At 44.8% G+C, this 15478-nt stretch overlaps 2 protein-coding genes across 4 annotated transcripts in view; one reads left to right on the top strand and one right to left on the bottom strand.

Annotated features, from left to right (window-relative positions):
- Positions 1-1829: 1829 nt before the first annotated feature.
- Positions 1830-13587, top strand: srpx (sushi-repeat containing protein X-linked). 2 transcript variants are annotated; one of them, XM_071919767.2, is made up of 10 exons: positions 1830-1901; positions 6706-6762; positions 8374-8562; positions 9226-9402; positions 10275-10401; positions 10581-10702; positions 10926-11105; positions 11635-11768; positions 12549-12670; positions 12755-13587. In XM_071919767.2, the coding sequence occupies exons 1-10, from the start codon at positions 1841-1843 to the stop codon at positions 12936-12938; spliced, it is 1353 nt and encodes a 450-aa protein (XP_071775868.1). In that variant the 5' UTR covers positions 1830-1840; the 3' UTR covers positions 12939-13587. The 2 variants fall into 2 exon arrangements, with proteins under 2 accessions (XP_071775868.1, XP_071775867.1); XM_071919766.2 differs by lacking the exon at positions 6706-6762 and having other exon boundaries at positions 1861-1901.
- Positions 13588-13846: 259 nt separating this feature from the next.
- sytl5 (synaptotagmin-like 5) overlaps positions 13847-15478 on the bottom strand; it is a 39841-nt gene continuing 38209 nt past the window's right edge. For both annotated transcript variants that reach the window (XM_071919692.2, XM_071919694.2), the window contains exon 18: positions 13847-15348. In XM_071919692.2, coding sequence (XP_071775793.2) covers positions 15206-15348 — 143 coding nt within the window. In that variant the 3' untranslated portion in view covers positions 13847-15205. The remainder of the gene's footprint in view (positions 15349-15478) is intronic.

The raw sequence follows: 15478 nt of genomic DNA, 5'->3' as shown, positions 1-15478 counted from the left end.
GAGGCTATTCATGGGCAGATAAACAAAAACACAATGTAGGCGTCTATGCAAAGGAGTGCAGAAATGGTTCTTCAAAGAACCTTGGTCTGAAAGGTTCTTTGAGGAACCAGAAATGGTTCTATGGCTGAAGAACCATTTTCAGTTCCAGTTCGCACTTTATTTTTCTTTGTGTAGTTTCTCTCACCCTCTTGACTATTGTGAGGTTTGATGTAAAAGTCTTATTTAAGTATATTTGATTTATGCCTATTTATAATACCAGTTGTGTATTTTGTTCTCCATGTTCTCATAAATGTATTTTGCACTTGTAACGCTGAGTGTGTGCCTTGTTTCTCCATAGATGGTGTTGAATGTTGTTTTCTATGGATGCATCATCACCTCGGAGGCAGGCAGTGTAGAATTGTAGAGCAGTTACCTTTAGCAGCAGTCAGACAGTTTTTCAAATTGTAGTCTATTATGCATTAAAATCAAGACACGCTGTCTGTGTGCTATGTAATAAAATATTCACTACCTTTATGGTGGAGTGCCTGCAGTAATTACATGTGAGTGCACTGTCTGGGTAGGAGGGAGTTTCCTTAGCTGGAAAAATATCCTTTAAAATGCTGAAACCTAAAGGCAATTCTTCAATAGCCTATGCACATGAATAGAACACCAACTAAGTGTAAGTCCACGTAAACAACAGTTAAACAGGGCAAAACAAAACCCAGAGACAGACTTGAGCCATAAATCCAAAAACATCGGCTGTAACTGCCACATCAAAGTGGGACCGAGCCTGCAGACCCAGGTGAGCAAAGGTAGAGCTGGTGAACTGTTCCCTCGTTTGACCTGAGACGGACATTTTCTGCCCAAGCAGGCATCATGGTTGGATGCACCCTCATGAATAATTACAGATCAGGAGAGCCGCTTGTGGGGGCCCGGTTCACCACACGCCCTCCTTTCCTGTCTCCTGTAAAGACAAGGAGCTCTTCAACACCTTCATGTGCAGACTCGCCCCCTCAGACTGCAGAGCGGGCTGCAGCTCAGCCTTATGCTGTGGAGGAGAAAATTAAACAGTGATTAGTCTTTCACCAGCCCTGTACTTTCACTCAGCGCTCCCACTATGTGTGTGTGTGTGTATGTGTGTGTCAAGCCAAAATATTTTGCAGCTTATAGAAAATCCATAATAATAACATAGGAGATAAAAAAAAACACAATAAATTACAATATGGTCGCTAAACTTATCACAAACACACTGTAGATCCCTATATTATACTATTATCACTATATTATAGTGATTTTTTTGGTGTTGGGGCGTGTGTGTGTGTGTCTGTGTGTGTGTGTGTGTTTGTGTGTGTGTGTGAGAGAGAGTAGCTACTAGCTAGATATAATGGCATGACCAGGGATGTAGTGGAGGCAAAACCCACCTAAACTCAGTTTTACCCTCCTTTTTATTTGCAAAATGGAATTTACCATATTTAAGATTAATCTTAATGACATAAACCCATAGCATATATCATAGCAAGTATATGAGGATGTGGAATCTTATAGGAAAAAGCATGTTTTTGTTTTGTTTACATTGCCTTGTGATGATAACCGACTAGAGGTCATAGTTTATCCTCATTTTTATTTTCCACTAGGGCTACATTACTGTGTACATCAAAAGGGTATAGGCATATAGCAAAAAGAGTAAAAAAAAATATCTCTAATACTGTATCTGCCGTGCCCCATGCCGGCCGGGCCTCACTCTATTAGGAAAATCCTGCCTTGTTTCTGGAGCAAGAGGCGGGCCTTTGGAAAGCAGGAATGCGCTGGAAGTTTTCCTGCAGGCTGCCTTCATATGTTGAAGAGCGTCCCGCGCCTGAATATGGACATGTGGCTGCTGGTACTGGTGTTTGTCCAGCTCTGCTTCTGCTCAGGGTATGAAGGTAGGACTGGCAAAGGCCCAATTTCACCTCTTTGACATATTTAACCCTACTGAGACCAGAATGGTCAAATAATCGAATAGCTTATTTTCATCTGTAAGTACAAAATTGAAATATCACTGTTTATAGGCTGGACATAGATGAACCGCTTTGATCGCGTCGTAGGTGAAGATTTTTGTCTTTTACATGCTCTTAAGGTTTCTTATCTGCACCGCTGGGCTTTGGTGAACCGCATTTGTGTTTACGTGGAGGGGGAGGACAGCGGGGGGAGTGCAGTGTGCATCTGGGGGACGTTTCTCTGCACGGAGCGCTCAGCCAGTGCCGTTAATGAAAACCTAATAGCTGCAAACCAGTGTGGCCAGCAAGTTTGAAACGCTAGCTTAGTTATTTTTACTGCAAATGAGGGCAATTTTTCACTTTTTTTATTTGCCTTTACCCCACTTTTTATTGCTTTGCTAAATTTACTGAGAGGGGAGTTCTCATCAGCTTTATGAATTAAACAACGGGAGAGAGTTTCACATCTGCATGTTTGTGAATGTTGGTCAGGCTGAAACTATTTACAGTACTTGGCTGATGAGTTTCTATGTCTTGGTGCTGAGTAAACACTGAAGGGAAATTCTCCCTCTCTCTCTCTCTCTCTCTGTCCCACATACACACACGCCACACTGAAAACCATCAGCACTAACATCCAACACAGGAAACATTCACATACAGGCTATCCAGATGGATGGACTCAAACAGAGCAGGGACTGTAGCCTGCGGTGAAACACACAGACTGGACAGTAATGAGAAGCTGAAATGACTTCAAAGCTCAGACAGGGCTGGGATAAAGTATAGATGCAAGAGTGTATGTGTGTGTGTGTGTGTGTGTGTGTGTGTGTGTGTGCGCGTGTAAGTGTGCAAGTTCAATCATATATGTCCTGTAGAGTGTGGCTCACCACTGATGTATGATCATACAGGCTGAAACATGAACACAAGCTGCTGGGCAGATTTACACTGACAGGGTAAACACAGCTTGTCAAACTGACACTCAGGACACTGGTGTGTGTGTGTGTGTGTGTGTGTGTGTGTGTGTGTGTGTGTGCATTTATGAGCAGTTTATTTTACAAGACTGTGTTTGTGTTTGTTTTTGGGGTCAGTTAGCCCATTATCAGCTGTGTGTGCATGCCTACAGATGTGGCTGGTAGTGCAACAGAATGAAATGCTTGGGATGTGTGTGTGTGTGTGTGTGTCACTGTCATTTAATAAGAAAGTTTATAAAAAGAACTGGTGTTGCAGTTTTGAGGTGCTTCACAGCAGCCCTCTTTTTCAAAATGGGAATCTTTGGGGTGACGTTTTCATGCTTGCTCTGTGTTCTACTTTTCTTCTCACAGACAAACCCATCTACAGTAAAAGCCTGCTCATATTTTCCATGATGTCTTGTACTGATGTGGGTCTAGGGCAGATAGGTCCTCCTGCCGCTGTGATGTAACCCAGGGAAATGCCAGTAAAAAACCATCACTGGAGAACGGTTACTCTAATTGTGCAGTTGCGTTGTGTCTCTGCCAGAGAGAGGGAAACGAAAACTCATGAGCAGGAGTTTGTGCCTGAGGCTCAGAGACGGTTGATTAAGTATGGAGCGGTAGGCATGCTTGTATGAAACCGGATAGAAATCATTTAAAAAATGTTTCAAAAAGAATGATGTAATTATAGGATGTTGAACTGAGAGAGCGAGAAAGAGAGATGACAGACACTTTATTTTTTTGGCTCAGTGTCTCCTATGCTGTGTGAGAACTGCCTGTAGCCATAGTCCAACATTTATTTGTAATAAGCTTCTGTATGGTGACAATTCCTATTACAGGCCTGCAGAGAAAAGCTAATTGGACTATCAGACTCTGTAACTTAAAGGTTATTCTCTCCTCGAGGTTTGTCAGAAAGGCAAAGCTGCTCTCCTGCCTGCTCTATAAACATTTTGACGTCTTTCTCTCTGTGGAACTCTTTGAAATGGGGAAAGAACAAGGAGAATGAGATGTTTAAAGGAGATCCCACCTCAGCCTGTTGACAGATTTATTTGAGATGCATGTGGATGAAATACAGCTAACGCTCTCTTCCCGTATCTGTTTGGATTAGTATAGCCTGGATCTGGCAAAGGCTTCACCGCAGTAAAAAGGTGAAAGCAATAAGGGGGAGATCAAAGGATTCTCCATCCTGTCAGCTTTCTTTTTTCAGACTCTATGGAAGATAAAATGTTACAACCCCTTGTCTGTTGTGGACTGTAAACTGAAAGCCTTCAAATGTATCATTGCAGGAATGTGTATGTATCGAAGCTAATAAAGAAATTGGACACAAAATACTGGAAAGTGCATCCACACTATACATCTGCTCTAATAGTAATATTAGAGGAGAGAAGGCAGGCTACACTGTAAGTGCAGCTTCTCCATTTTCACAGTGATGGATGATCTATTTTTTCCTTGAAACCCCAGGCAACGCAGGTATTGCACACTGTGCTCCAGATTTCTGATGCAGAATACACCCCACACCATAAAATCTTATTAAGATATACCGAAGGGACATGGTTTAAGAGTTTCCCCGCAAGAAAGGTAAAATTAGAACAAGTTTGGAGAGAGATAATTTATTCAAAACGTCTAACTCTGACTCCAAGATGAAGTATAAATAATATATTTTATGAAATGCTGAACAAAGTTTTTTCCGGCGAGACCGTTTGCCCCAAGTGAGTAAAACACATTAATACTTCTATAAACTAGATTTTTCTATTGGAATTTTATCCTTCCACATACATTTCTTGACTTTCCATTCCTCTTTGATAGAAAAGAGGACTTGACAGAGTTTTGACTAAAAATCCCAAATGGTTGTATATTGAACTTCTTTGAAGTTTGGAGCATAAAAGTCAAGGGGAGTAAATACATTTTATGTATAGTGACAATCTCCTGTCTGTCGGTGTGGGGCTTGAACTTGACTTGATGACCTGACGGACTCCTTAACCTGAGGAAGAGTAGAGGAATTAAGGGATTGGGATAAGAGGGGCTGATAAAGTGGGCTGGTTAGTGACCGTGAGTGTGTCTGAGAGAGAGAGAAAGAGAGAGAGAGAGAGAGAGAGAGAGTGTGTGAGAGATTGTGGGGAGGTATTGTTTGAGAGGGGAGATAGGCTAATTAGGTGTCAAACAGTGCAGACCTTCTCTGCTGCCTGTAGCTTCCTCTAACAGGAGTTGAGTGAAGCAGCCCGCCCGCCCGCCTGCCTCCCTCTCTGGGGAAATATCCTGGGCTCGTCTGCTGGGTATCCAGGCACACCCAGAAAACTGCCTGGGATTGTGGTGTTAAAATAAAACTGAACAGAAACATAAGGATGCTGAGATGTGATGGAGTCTGTGAATCTATTGTTTGTTACTCTGAGTATATAAGTCTACACCATTTGTGATCACGTTGAGGGCAGTGGATGCTCAGGAATCAATGCTCTGCTATTTGACAAAAGGTGAAGCCCTGCTGTGCGGTGCGGTGCTGTTTGCTTAGTTACCATAGCAGATACAGGGGGTGTCATATTATTAACACCCACTGCTATGAATGTCCTCTAGGTTGTTACAGAGCTGATCAATATGCTGTAAGCAACATTCTCACACTCCCTCGCACACACCTGTAATTCGTTTTCCATACCTTCCTCTGCTCCCTCCATTAAGACTGTCTTGAGGACCAGAGTCTAAAGTTTTCCCCTCAGACATCTGAATCTGACTCACTGAGTACGTGGGCTTGCTCAGTAGAAGCCACGCTGTGTGATCTGACTGCTAAGACCTCAGCGTTTGTTGTGTGTATCGACAGTATGTTTTTTCTTTTGATGACTCGCGGCATCTGGTCTAGACAGCTTTTATTTCGTTTTATTATTTATTTGATGAGGAGCGCGGAGGGAGACGCGCTCAACATGTGGCTGATATATGAAGCCGGGAGCTTGTGGCCGCTTTGGAGGGTGGAACACTTCTCTCTTGTGTCCATCATGGATCCTGAACAGAGGACACATTCACACCGGGGTTCATAACATCCTGGGGCCAAGGTTAAACAACACCCACCCAACCCCCCAAACCCCCTCCTCCTCCTCCTCCCCTTTAACCCCTTCCTCACCCATTTCCTCATTCCTCTCCGTTTTATCACTTCCTGACCTGCTGTATCTCCCCCATCCCTTCCTCCTGCCTAAAATAATCCTCCTTGCTCATCACAATTCCCCTCACGCTTGTCTTTTATCAGAACCGCTCCACTCTCTCCTCTAGCAGACTTGCATTATGGCCACTACTCAGAAACATTTCAATTCTCCTTAAAATCTCTCTCGGAAGCTGCTGTTTTGTAGTTTAAATATCTTTGTCAGTGTGTTGATGTTTTGAGCGATTTGGTATTTTGCTGTTAAAGGTGCTGCCTGCTTAGAAAAAGGTCAAACCAATCAATGTGGATGCTTATCTACAGTAAGTATGAGCTATGGTGATCACGCAGCACCACTGAACACAAGTGGTGGTGAGAGACCACTGGATTGAACAAAGTGAATCTTTGTATTTAAGAGATTCATTTTTTCAAAGCAGCTGGAAAGAAAGGATCTTTTGAGGTTTATCCTCTGCATGTGTCCTGTCCAAGAGATCCTTTACAGATCACCCCATGTGGTTTATGTTGGATGAAAAGTTTAGCAAAGCCTGATCTTGTTTTGTGTTGTTTTGCAGTAAAAGCCTGCAGGACAGCCCAACACAATGCTTCCAAACATTGCTGAACATCTTGAACGCAGCCTTGCTCTTTTCTTGCTTATTAGTTGCCTTTCCTCCTCTCCTCTTTTTCCCAGGGTCGGGACAGTACGCCTATGGAGATGATGAAGACTGGTATTCTCGTAGATATAAAGGTGACTCCCCACCCCCACCCCCTCCACACACCCCACCCCCACCCCACACCCTCCACACACCCTCCCCCCACCCCACACCCTCCACACACACACACACACACACGGAGTGATCGGATCATAAATACACTCTGAAAATTGACTCGACTTTCGCAAGGCAAGATTCTCTTTCATTTTAGGGACAAGCTCTACTGAGATGAAAAGAAATGTGTTTTCTTTCATTTTTATGCAGATCAAGGTGTGCTGACCCCATACAAAATGCCGCTCTACCAGAGTTTACTAAGTTCCTCCAGTCACAAGGTGGCATAAGGCAATGCCTCAGTCAGCATTACCAACTGACACAATTATGTAAAGGTAGCTTCTAGCTTTAAATTCGGGGTCAGTTAGACACGGAACATTATCCTCCAGGCCAAACCAAACTCCCCTTGTGTAAAAGCTCAAATGTAGTATTATTTTCTCTTACTCAGCGGTTGTGGAGATTTTGCCAACACACACACACACACATGCAGAGAGAGAGAAAGAGAGAGAGGGAGAGGGAGAGCGAGAGAGGGAGGTCCGCTATGTTATGAATACTCATCACCATTCCAACTGGAGATTAGCCTAAGCTGGTGTGTGTTCTGCTCTGCATGTGTGTGTGTGTGTGTGTGTGCGTGTGTGCGTGTGTGTGTGTGTATGTGTAAGTCCACAGGGGTGAGTGTTTGTCCCAAGCCAGCGGGAAATAGACTGCAGATTTTATTTCCCTGAATTGGAATACGAACCTTGTGGCCCCTCAAACTTGGCATCAAAGAAGGAATTTTTACGCAAGCGTTGTAGAGATGGGCAGAGGTATCCAACGTGGGAGGAGGAAAGCTGGAGGCAAAGTCAGCGTTTTGATGGATCTTCATCCCTCATGGTTAGGGCTATATTGTTCAAAAATAACGCTGATATGTCCGTGGTTAATCTAATCACCCACATGATTTGGGGCTCATATGATGCAGCTAGATCTGAAGGGATGAACAGACAAAAGCTTCCAGAGATGGAAATGGATTCAGGGATAGTGCAATAAAGAGAGAGCTGATATATTAAATCAGCTCCCTCTAAGTAGAGTGATAAGTGACAATAAAGAGCTGCACTCCGCAGACTCACTCACTCTCTCTACTGCGCTCTCTATCACACACTTACACACACACACACACACATTCAGAAACTCAAGTGCTCTCTACACATCATTATCTGTCCTTCCCTCATGCAAGACTTCTCTTTTTGCCTCATGAGACACTGTGGGATATGGCAAGTTGCAGATAAGGTAATGACAAATCCATCGTATCTGTCTGTACTCAGAGGATGGGTGGGTTTTCACATTTTCCAACTTATAAAGACTGTCTTTTAAGATCTTTGGGTAAGTACTTTTGACAGAGGCTGCTGTGACTAAAACTATCTGCTAGAGCCCACGCTTATTGTTGAATATGGTTGTTAACAACATTTGTTCTCTCCATCTTTGTTTGTGTAGTGGAGCTTCAAAAGATGTACCATGAAAAGATAATGGCATTTCCTTTAATAGAAATTGCACTTCTCAGGTGTGAGCTGTTTCCTTATCCCGTTTGGAAGATGCAATTCTCCCTTCTCCATTTTTAGGGACCCCGTGGTGCGCTCCCATTAAGGTGAAGCACGGTGACGTGAGCTGCCGCACCCCGAGAGGGGAGCACTACAAGAACGTCATGGGGGCGCGCTGTAAGATCCGCTGCAAGAGGGGGTACGAGGCTGAGAGCACAGAGGTGGTGTGCATGGCCAGCAAACACTGGTCCGCTAACTACGCCTGCCGAGGTGAGAGCTAACACACACCTGAACACACACACACACACACACACACACTACACATACTCTGTTGTCATTCCTTTACATATATACAGTGCATACATGCACACTAGGGTGCGACTGATATGAGTTTTTGAAGGCTGATATTTTTGAATTGAAGCTGCCAGTAGCTGATATTCAGGTTCTATAAATGAACGAATTATAAGTATTCAGTGTTTCCCCCAGAATTTTATTCTTGTCATGGTGGAAAAGCCTCTTCAGAAACAGCATTTAGACCATAGGACATTAAAACTCAGGATAATAATACTACCACTATTACTACTACTACTACTACTACTACTACTACTACTACTAATAAGAATGATAATAATAAACATATTCCTACATAGATGGAAACCAATTAAGAGTACATTAGAATCAATTCAGGTTAAGGGCTCCCTATAGACAACCAGTGTAGTATTGATCAGTTATACAATAAATATGTCATCAAACAGCCTCATCATATCCACCATATATTACTGCACGATATCCGATTTTTAATAAAATGCCAATATTGGCCTCATATATTGGGCAAACGTATATATATCAGTCTAAGCTTACTACACACACGTTAACACTGAATGAAGGAAAGCTGTTTAGCAGCTCAGAGTAACAGTGTGCTCCCTCTGACAGAGATCCGGTGTCCCAAGCTGGACATGCCTGTTAACGGAGGCTACAAGTGTTCGGACGGCTCCTACTTCAGCTCTCGCTGCGAGTTCTTCTGCTCCCCTGGATACACTCTGAAGGGCCCGAAGACCGCCACCTGCCAGCACAACAAGCTCTGGAGCGCTGGAGACAGCACCTGCGTTGGTAAGGCTGTGTGTGTTTGTACATGAGTGTTTTATGTGTCTTTATGTGCACGTGCTTGTGCATAATTTCGACTCCCACTCTGTTATCGAGCCAGAGGAATGCAGCCTGCAGCTCACTCTTCAGGCCGCAGGAATATTAAACAATGAACCAGAATCCTTTTGCCTCTGAATCCTAGCTGACTGCATGAGATAATGCCCGGGCTGCACTGTGGAAACCTGCCGTGCAATAAATTGATTTAATTAAGAACTTTAAATAAGACCTTTAAATAGGTTTAGTATCCTCATGACTGCAGTGCTGGTCAAAGCTTGAGGCACCAAACCAGCTTCAGAGACTGCTGGATGAGCTAATCTCTCTTACAAGACTATATAATTAACTTGGTAATTGTACAAGACAGACCTGTAGACACACAAACCCTCACTCACACACACACACACAAACATACAGCTTGTTTCTCATCACCAGGAAGTGATAAAAAGCCTTTGACGTCTTTGCAGCCTTTAGTTTTCTATTCTGAAAATTGGAGTCAAAATGACGCTATTTTGCAGGGGAAAGCTGAGGTATAATGACTGTACTTATGTAATCATATGCGTGGCTGAATAGTCCTGCAGCGTTGATAAAGGTGGATAATCATAGGGTTTGCGTGCGCTTGCACAGACTCATTCAGATCTCGCTCCGCCGCAGCCATCACGTCCTTGCTGGAGTACAATATTGTTTGTGGCATGGCATTGATTCCCCCTAACTTTCTGTGAGGCAACTTCTCAAGGTTGTTTCAGCTTTATGTCACTACAGAGCAAAGATTCACTTTACTTTTTTGATCTCTCTCTCTCTCTCTCTCTCTCTCTCTCTCTCTCTCTCTCTCTCTCTCTCTGTAGATATGGATGCTCCAGTGATCAAGTGTCCTAATCTGAAGGATAAGTGGGCAGAACCAGGGAAGCTGACAGCCAGAGTGACTTGGGACACTCCAGAGGGCGTAGACACTGCAGATGGCATCCTTACAGAGTCAGTCTGACCTTTCAACCTTTCACCCCTCACCTTGTACCCCCTCTTTCTACCAGACTTTTTCCCCTCCATTTTGCTTCAGTACACTGTGTTCTTATCCTGTGATCTGGACAAGCTGTCATTCTACTCTGAACAGGGAGATCACAGTGTGAGACTGAGACTGAGACTGTCTTTTGCAGTGTGATCCTGAAAGGGAAACCTTCAAAATCAGACTTCCCAGAGGGGCTCCATAAGATGTCCTACACTGTGTTCGACCGCGCGGGGAACAAAGGGTCCTGCCGCTTCTCTGTCAGAGTGCGAGGTGGGAGTAGGAGTCTTTTTGATATGCCCATCAAATGTTTTTGTGGCCTTGTGTTCTGTAGCTTGTTTTAGGACACTTCAGCAGGGCAGATGCCTGCCAACACAGGAGCTTGATCCTGGTTCCTCTGATTGAAGGCCAGTCTCTCTACTCTCTCTACACCGCCCTGCTGCTCCTCACGCTCCCTAACGTTTTGCCTGGTATGATTTGCTCTTGCTGTGTGCAGTGCGCCGCTGCAGCCCCCTGTTTCCTGCGGACAACGGCTACATGAAGTGTGACAGTGACGGAGACAACTACGGCGCCACATGCGAGTTCACCTGCACCGGTGGCTTCGAGCTCCAGGGCAGCGCTGCCAGGGTGTGCCAGTCCGGACTCACCTGGTCCGGCACAGACACAAACTGCGCACGTACGTACTGCATGCATGACACACACACACATATACACACACAGACATTACATTCTGTCCCTCACGTACCCTTTGCTAAACTGGTTCCATGTGAGCGGTTCAGCGGAGGTGAAAATGGGAATGTCTGCTGTCATAGCGCGCTGTCCATCGATTAGAAACGTCCAGCTGATCAATACTGGATGCCCCTCCATCGACCGTCTGCATCTGTGAGACGTGAATGAGTGGATCGCTGTCTGATGGGAGAGACTGTGTTTTGCAGCTCCCATCTTATACAACACGCCCCCAGCACTTATTGGAGCTCAATATTGTGTTTTTACTGTTTTTCTGGGATGTGTTTTACTGTCGAAGGTGGACCAGCGCATTATTTGACTCCATCTGCTGAACAGCCTGAGAATGAAATCACGCAGCGCCACACTGTACGTCGTGTTGTTGTGCTGTTGTGTGGTGATTAAATCTTGTTTCAGCAGCCGGGCCTGTCGTATGTCATGTCTTGTCGTATCACTTTATTTTACGCTCCACATTGTCACAGCCATGAACATTAACGTGGGCGTGCGTACGGCCGCGGCGCTGCTGGACCAGTTCTATGAGAAACGACGGCTCCTCATCATCTCCGCCCCCACAGCTGCCAATCATAACTACCGCTTCCAGATGACCAACTTACAGGTGAGACGTGACTCGCGGGGAAAGAAAGAGGTGTGGGTGTGGAGACGGAGAGCGAGGGGAGGAGAGGAATGGATAAACTGATGGAAGTCAACATGCTTTATGACTATGAGATGCATTTGTCTTTCACTTCAGTGCAGTGATTTTGTGTGTGCTCTCCATTGCTGCATGCAAGGAGGTACTGCTTTGTGTGTGTGTGTGTGTGTGTGTGTGTATGTGTGTGTGTTTGTGTTTGTGTGCTGGGTTTTCCCTGTTGCCCATCTGCTTGATTTGGACAAAGAGAGAGAGAGAAAGAAAGCGAGAGGGGCGGGGTGCAGCATTTCAGCTCCTGATGAACAGAAAATGTCACGGCAATGAATAAACGATGCTGACACCCACTCTGATAAGGCTATTCTGGGGCTGGATGTTTCCCCGGCTCGTCAGAAACCATTAAGTCAGAGCTGTCTTTAAAAGGCCTGACCTTTCAAAGTGACTGGGTGATATGCTGAGAGACAAGCCCGAGTTAAATTGCACTCAGCAGGTGAAACACCTAAAAGCGGTGGGCCTTGGGATCTGTTTGGTTGCTTGGTTATCAAGAGTTATTCTTGCTCTCCATCTTACTGGGTGTTGGTGTCAGTTGCCAGCTTGGTCCAGTAGGGTTTTATATCCTCTCTAATATGGGCTGTGCTCAATTTACTTTTGCCTGGATAGGAATCAATAGCAAAGCTATAAAACGACAAACCAGGCCAATATGCTTCAATTTCTCTCTCTCTCTCTCTCTCTCTCTCTCTGTTGTGGGAACAGCATGCCCAGTGTGGATTGGACCTGAGGCATGTGACAGTGATAGAGCTGGTTGGGACTTACCCAGCACAGATTGGTCGTATTCGACACAGTCTTCTCCCTCCAGGACTGGCCCTGCAACTCAGGTACTCACTCACACACACACACATATTCATAACTTCCAGCCCCTCACCTCACCTGCGTACTGAGCTGATGTGTGTATCACCCAGGTTACTGCTCCGGATTTCGCAAAGGTCCTACAACATGGTGCTGATAGACAAGCAGGGCATGGACAAGCAACGCTACACCTTCCCCATTACATCGGCCGAAATATTCACCACCATCGACACCTTCCCCATCCGCAAGGACGAGATGGTGCTGCAGCAGGAGGCGGGACAGACCTGTCAATCATAAAAGGCCCCGGTCTGTCATCGCACTTCCCTGTACCGTCACCCATCTTGTGCCAGACCTTACCGTGAAACTTTCCTACTCAGTCACAGCAGACAGTACTATCTATAATCTTCTGTTTCAGTCAGAGACCTGTCAAACCACCCACACTCCTACCTGAACTCATGGCTCATTTAGTCTTGTATCCGGTAGCTGTGTGTGTGTGTGTGTGTGTGTGTGTGTGTGTATGTTTGTGTGCGTGTGTTGTGTGTATCTGCCATAATAGGATGGGATGTCAGTCATGGTGCTGGTCTGATACAGAATGCGGCAAAAAGATTTATAGAATCCAAAGAGATCACTAAAGAGAATGGGTCATACATTACAATCATATTGATTCTTGTGTCTTGTCTATCTGTATGGTTTTTTATTATTATTTTCAAAACAGAAATGTGTTTCACTATTTTGTACAAAAACATTCTTTTTATGTATGAAACTGGAAAAACCTTCAGCTGTCTAAATATTTATGTCTCACTTTTCTAATAGCGATGTATTCAGACACTGTTTGGAATATGTGCACATGTGCAGTGCAGAGACAGTGATGCCGGTCTGTCAGTGCGCTGTACATCTATACGTCTGAATTTACATGACACTGATTAAAAAACGTCTCTCAAGACTATCACAGCGGACGTGATCTTTCATGTGTGAATGTCAGTGCAAGAGATGTGCGCAAATCCAGCCAACTTGGGCCAAGTGCTGGGTAGAAAAGTGAGAAATGGAGGGGAGGGAGAAGAGATGGAGGGGGGGCAGAGAGAGGGTTTCAGAAGTTTACAAAAAAAGCAAGAAGAAAACCTCTTAGTCAATCATATAAAATCATTTATCATCGGAAATATTTTCAAAAGAAAAGAAAAAAGCAGTCTATGGAAAGATGTGTGTTTATTTCAAAATATTCCTGTAACACATTTGAGACAAAATAGGATTGATTACAGTGAATTCGATGCTATGATACCAGACTTGCGGACACACAACAGAGAAAGTACATGCTGTAAGTCTAGAGTTTCTTCAGTAGTCGGGTATTGCACACGCCTCTCATCTACATTATGCTGTACAGTAAACACCATGTATTATTACTATAATTGTGCACTGTGAAACGGTTGTTTTCTCTGGCAGTTCAGAGCAGAGGGTTTACCAAGGACAAAGGGGGGCATAATTGGCATTCCGCATGAAGAATGGCACTACGCAGCTCAACTCCAGAATCCGTTTTCTGAACTAGGTGATTCATCACAGGATGCGGTAGTGCCGGGTCGCAGACTGAGCCTCTGGGCGACAGGGACAAGGTGACAGTCAGTGACTCATTATTAGGCTCCTCCTGAGATGAAGGCCCCGCCTCAGTGCTGACTCACTCTATAACACATAGCCGCCGCCTCAGGCTCCCTGGAAATGCGGTTACTCACAATTACACTCCCTGTTGTAAGTGTAAAGTTAGCAGGCTTCAGAGATGTCATACAGTTGTGCCATTGTTCTGTCATTATCAGTGCTTAACCTGGTTTTTGTTCTGCTATCTCTGTTTCCTCGAATATCATGCAGTTTTTTATTATCACACTGATACAGTGTTATGTAAATTTATGTCTATTTACTATTTTCAGTGTTAATGAGGGGATAAATCTGAACATGTGCTTCATTGTGTGCTTTAGAACAATATGCAGTTTGGTTGTCTGCAAAGGGAATGTAAAAGTCTCTACATGCTTTGATCAATGCCTCGCCTAATGCCTTGCAAATGGAGTCTGTCAGTTGTCAACACAAGCAGGAATGACTGTTGTACAGGAACCACAGAGACGTGGACAGACACATCAGGAGTCACACCATGTGCTTATTCAGTAGAGTTAAGTTACATACAGTACATGTATTTAATATACAGTAGTAAATAGCAGTGCTTGGTCATGACTAGATGCTTTGGAGGGCAGAGGGGGCTCATGAGAATGAGTGTGTAAGGCATGACTGGCTGTTCTGGACGGGAGGAGGAGTCTGGACAGGATGGCTCAGGGGGGCAGGGAGTCGGGACAGGGGATGGCATCAGCTCTGTATTGCAGAATAACACATCAAACTCTCTCAGCCGCCGTTTCCTTTCAGGCTTTTGAGTCCTTGATTGTTGCCGGACCCTCTGTTGTTTCACTTCTTCTCGGTTCCACTTCTCTCTCTCTCTCTCCCCAGCCAGCTTGGTCTTCACCCCCTTCACCGCTGCTTTCTCTTCCGCTCTCTCTCTTTTTCCTCTCTCTCCATCTCCGCTTCAGTCCGGCTCATGTGCTGTTCCTGTGCATGCTGGATCTCAGCATCAGAGTACACTCCTGAGGGACTTCAGGGTTTTCAATCATGCGTTGCCATAGCCGCTGTTCTTCCCCACATGAGTCCATCCAGTCCACCTCGTTCCCATAGCTGTTGCCTAGAGGGAGACAGGAACACACAAACCATTTGCTCTATTTTATTTCTACTAGAGAGCCCAGAGGAACCTCCTTATTAATGCTATCTCAACACTGCGGAGCCCCCAGCAGCTGAGGCGGGCTTTGCATGGA

The sequence above is a fragment of the Centroberyx gerrardi genome, chromosome 10 (genome assembly GCF_048128805.1).
Source record: "Centroberyx gerrardi isolate f3 chromosome 10, fCenGer3.hap1.cur.20231027, whole genome shotgun sequence".
Taxonomy (NCBI): domain Eukaryota; kingdom Metazoa; phylum Chordata; class Actinopteri; order Beryciformes; family Berycidae; genus Centroberyx; species Centroberyx gerrardi.
Note: the sequence above shows the minus strand (reverse complement) of the source record. Positions and strands in the feature narration are given on the sequence as shown.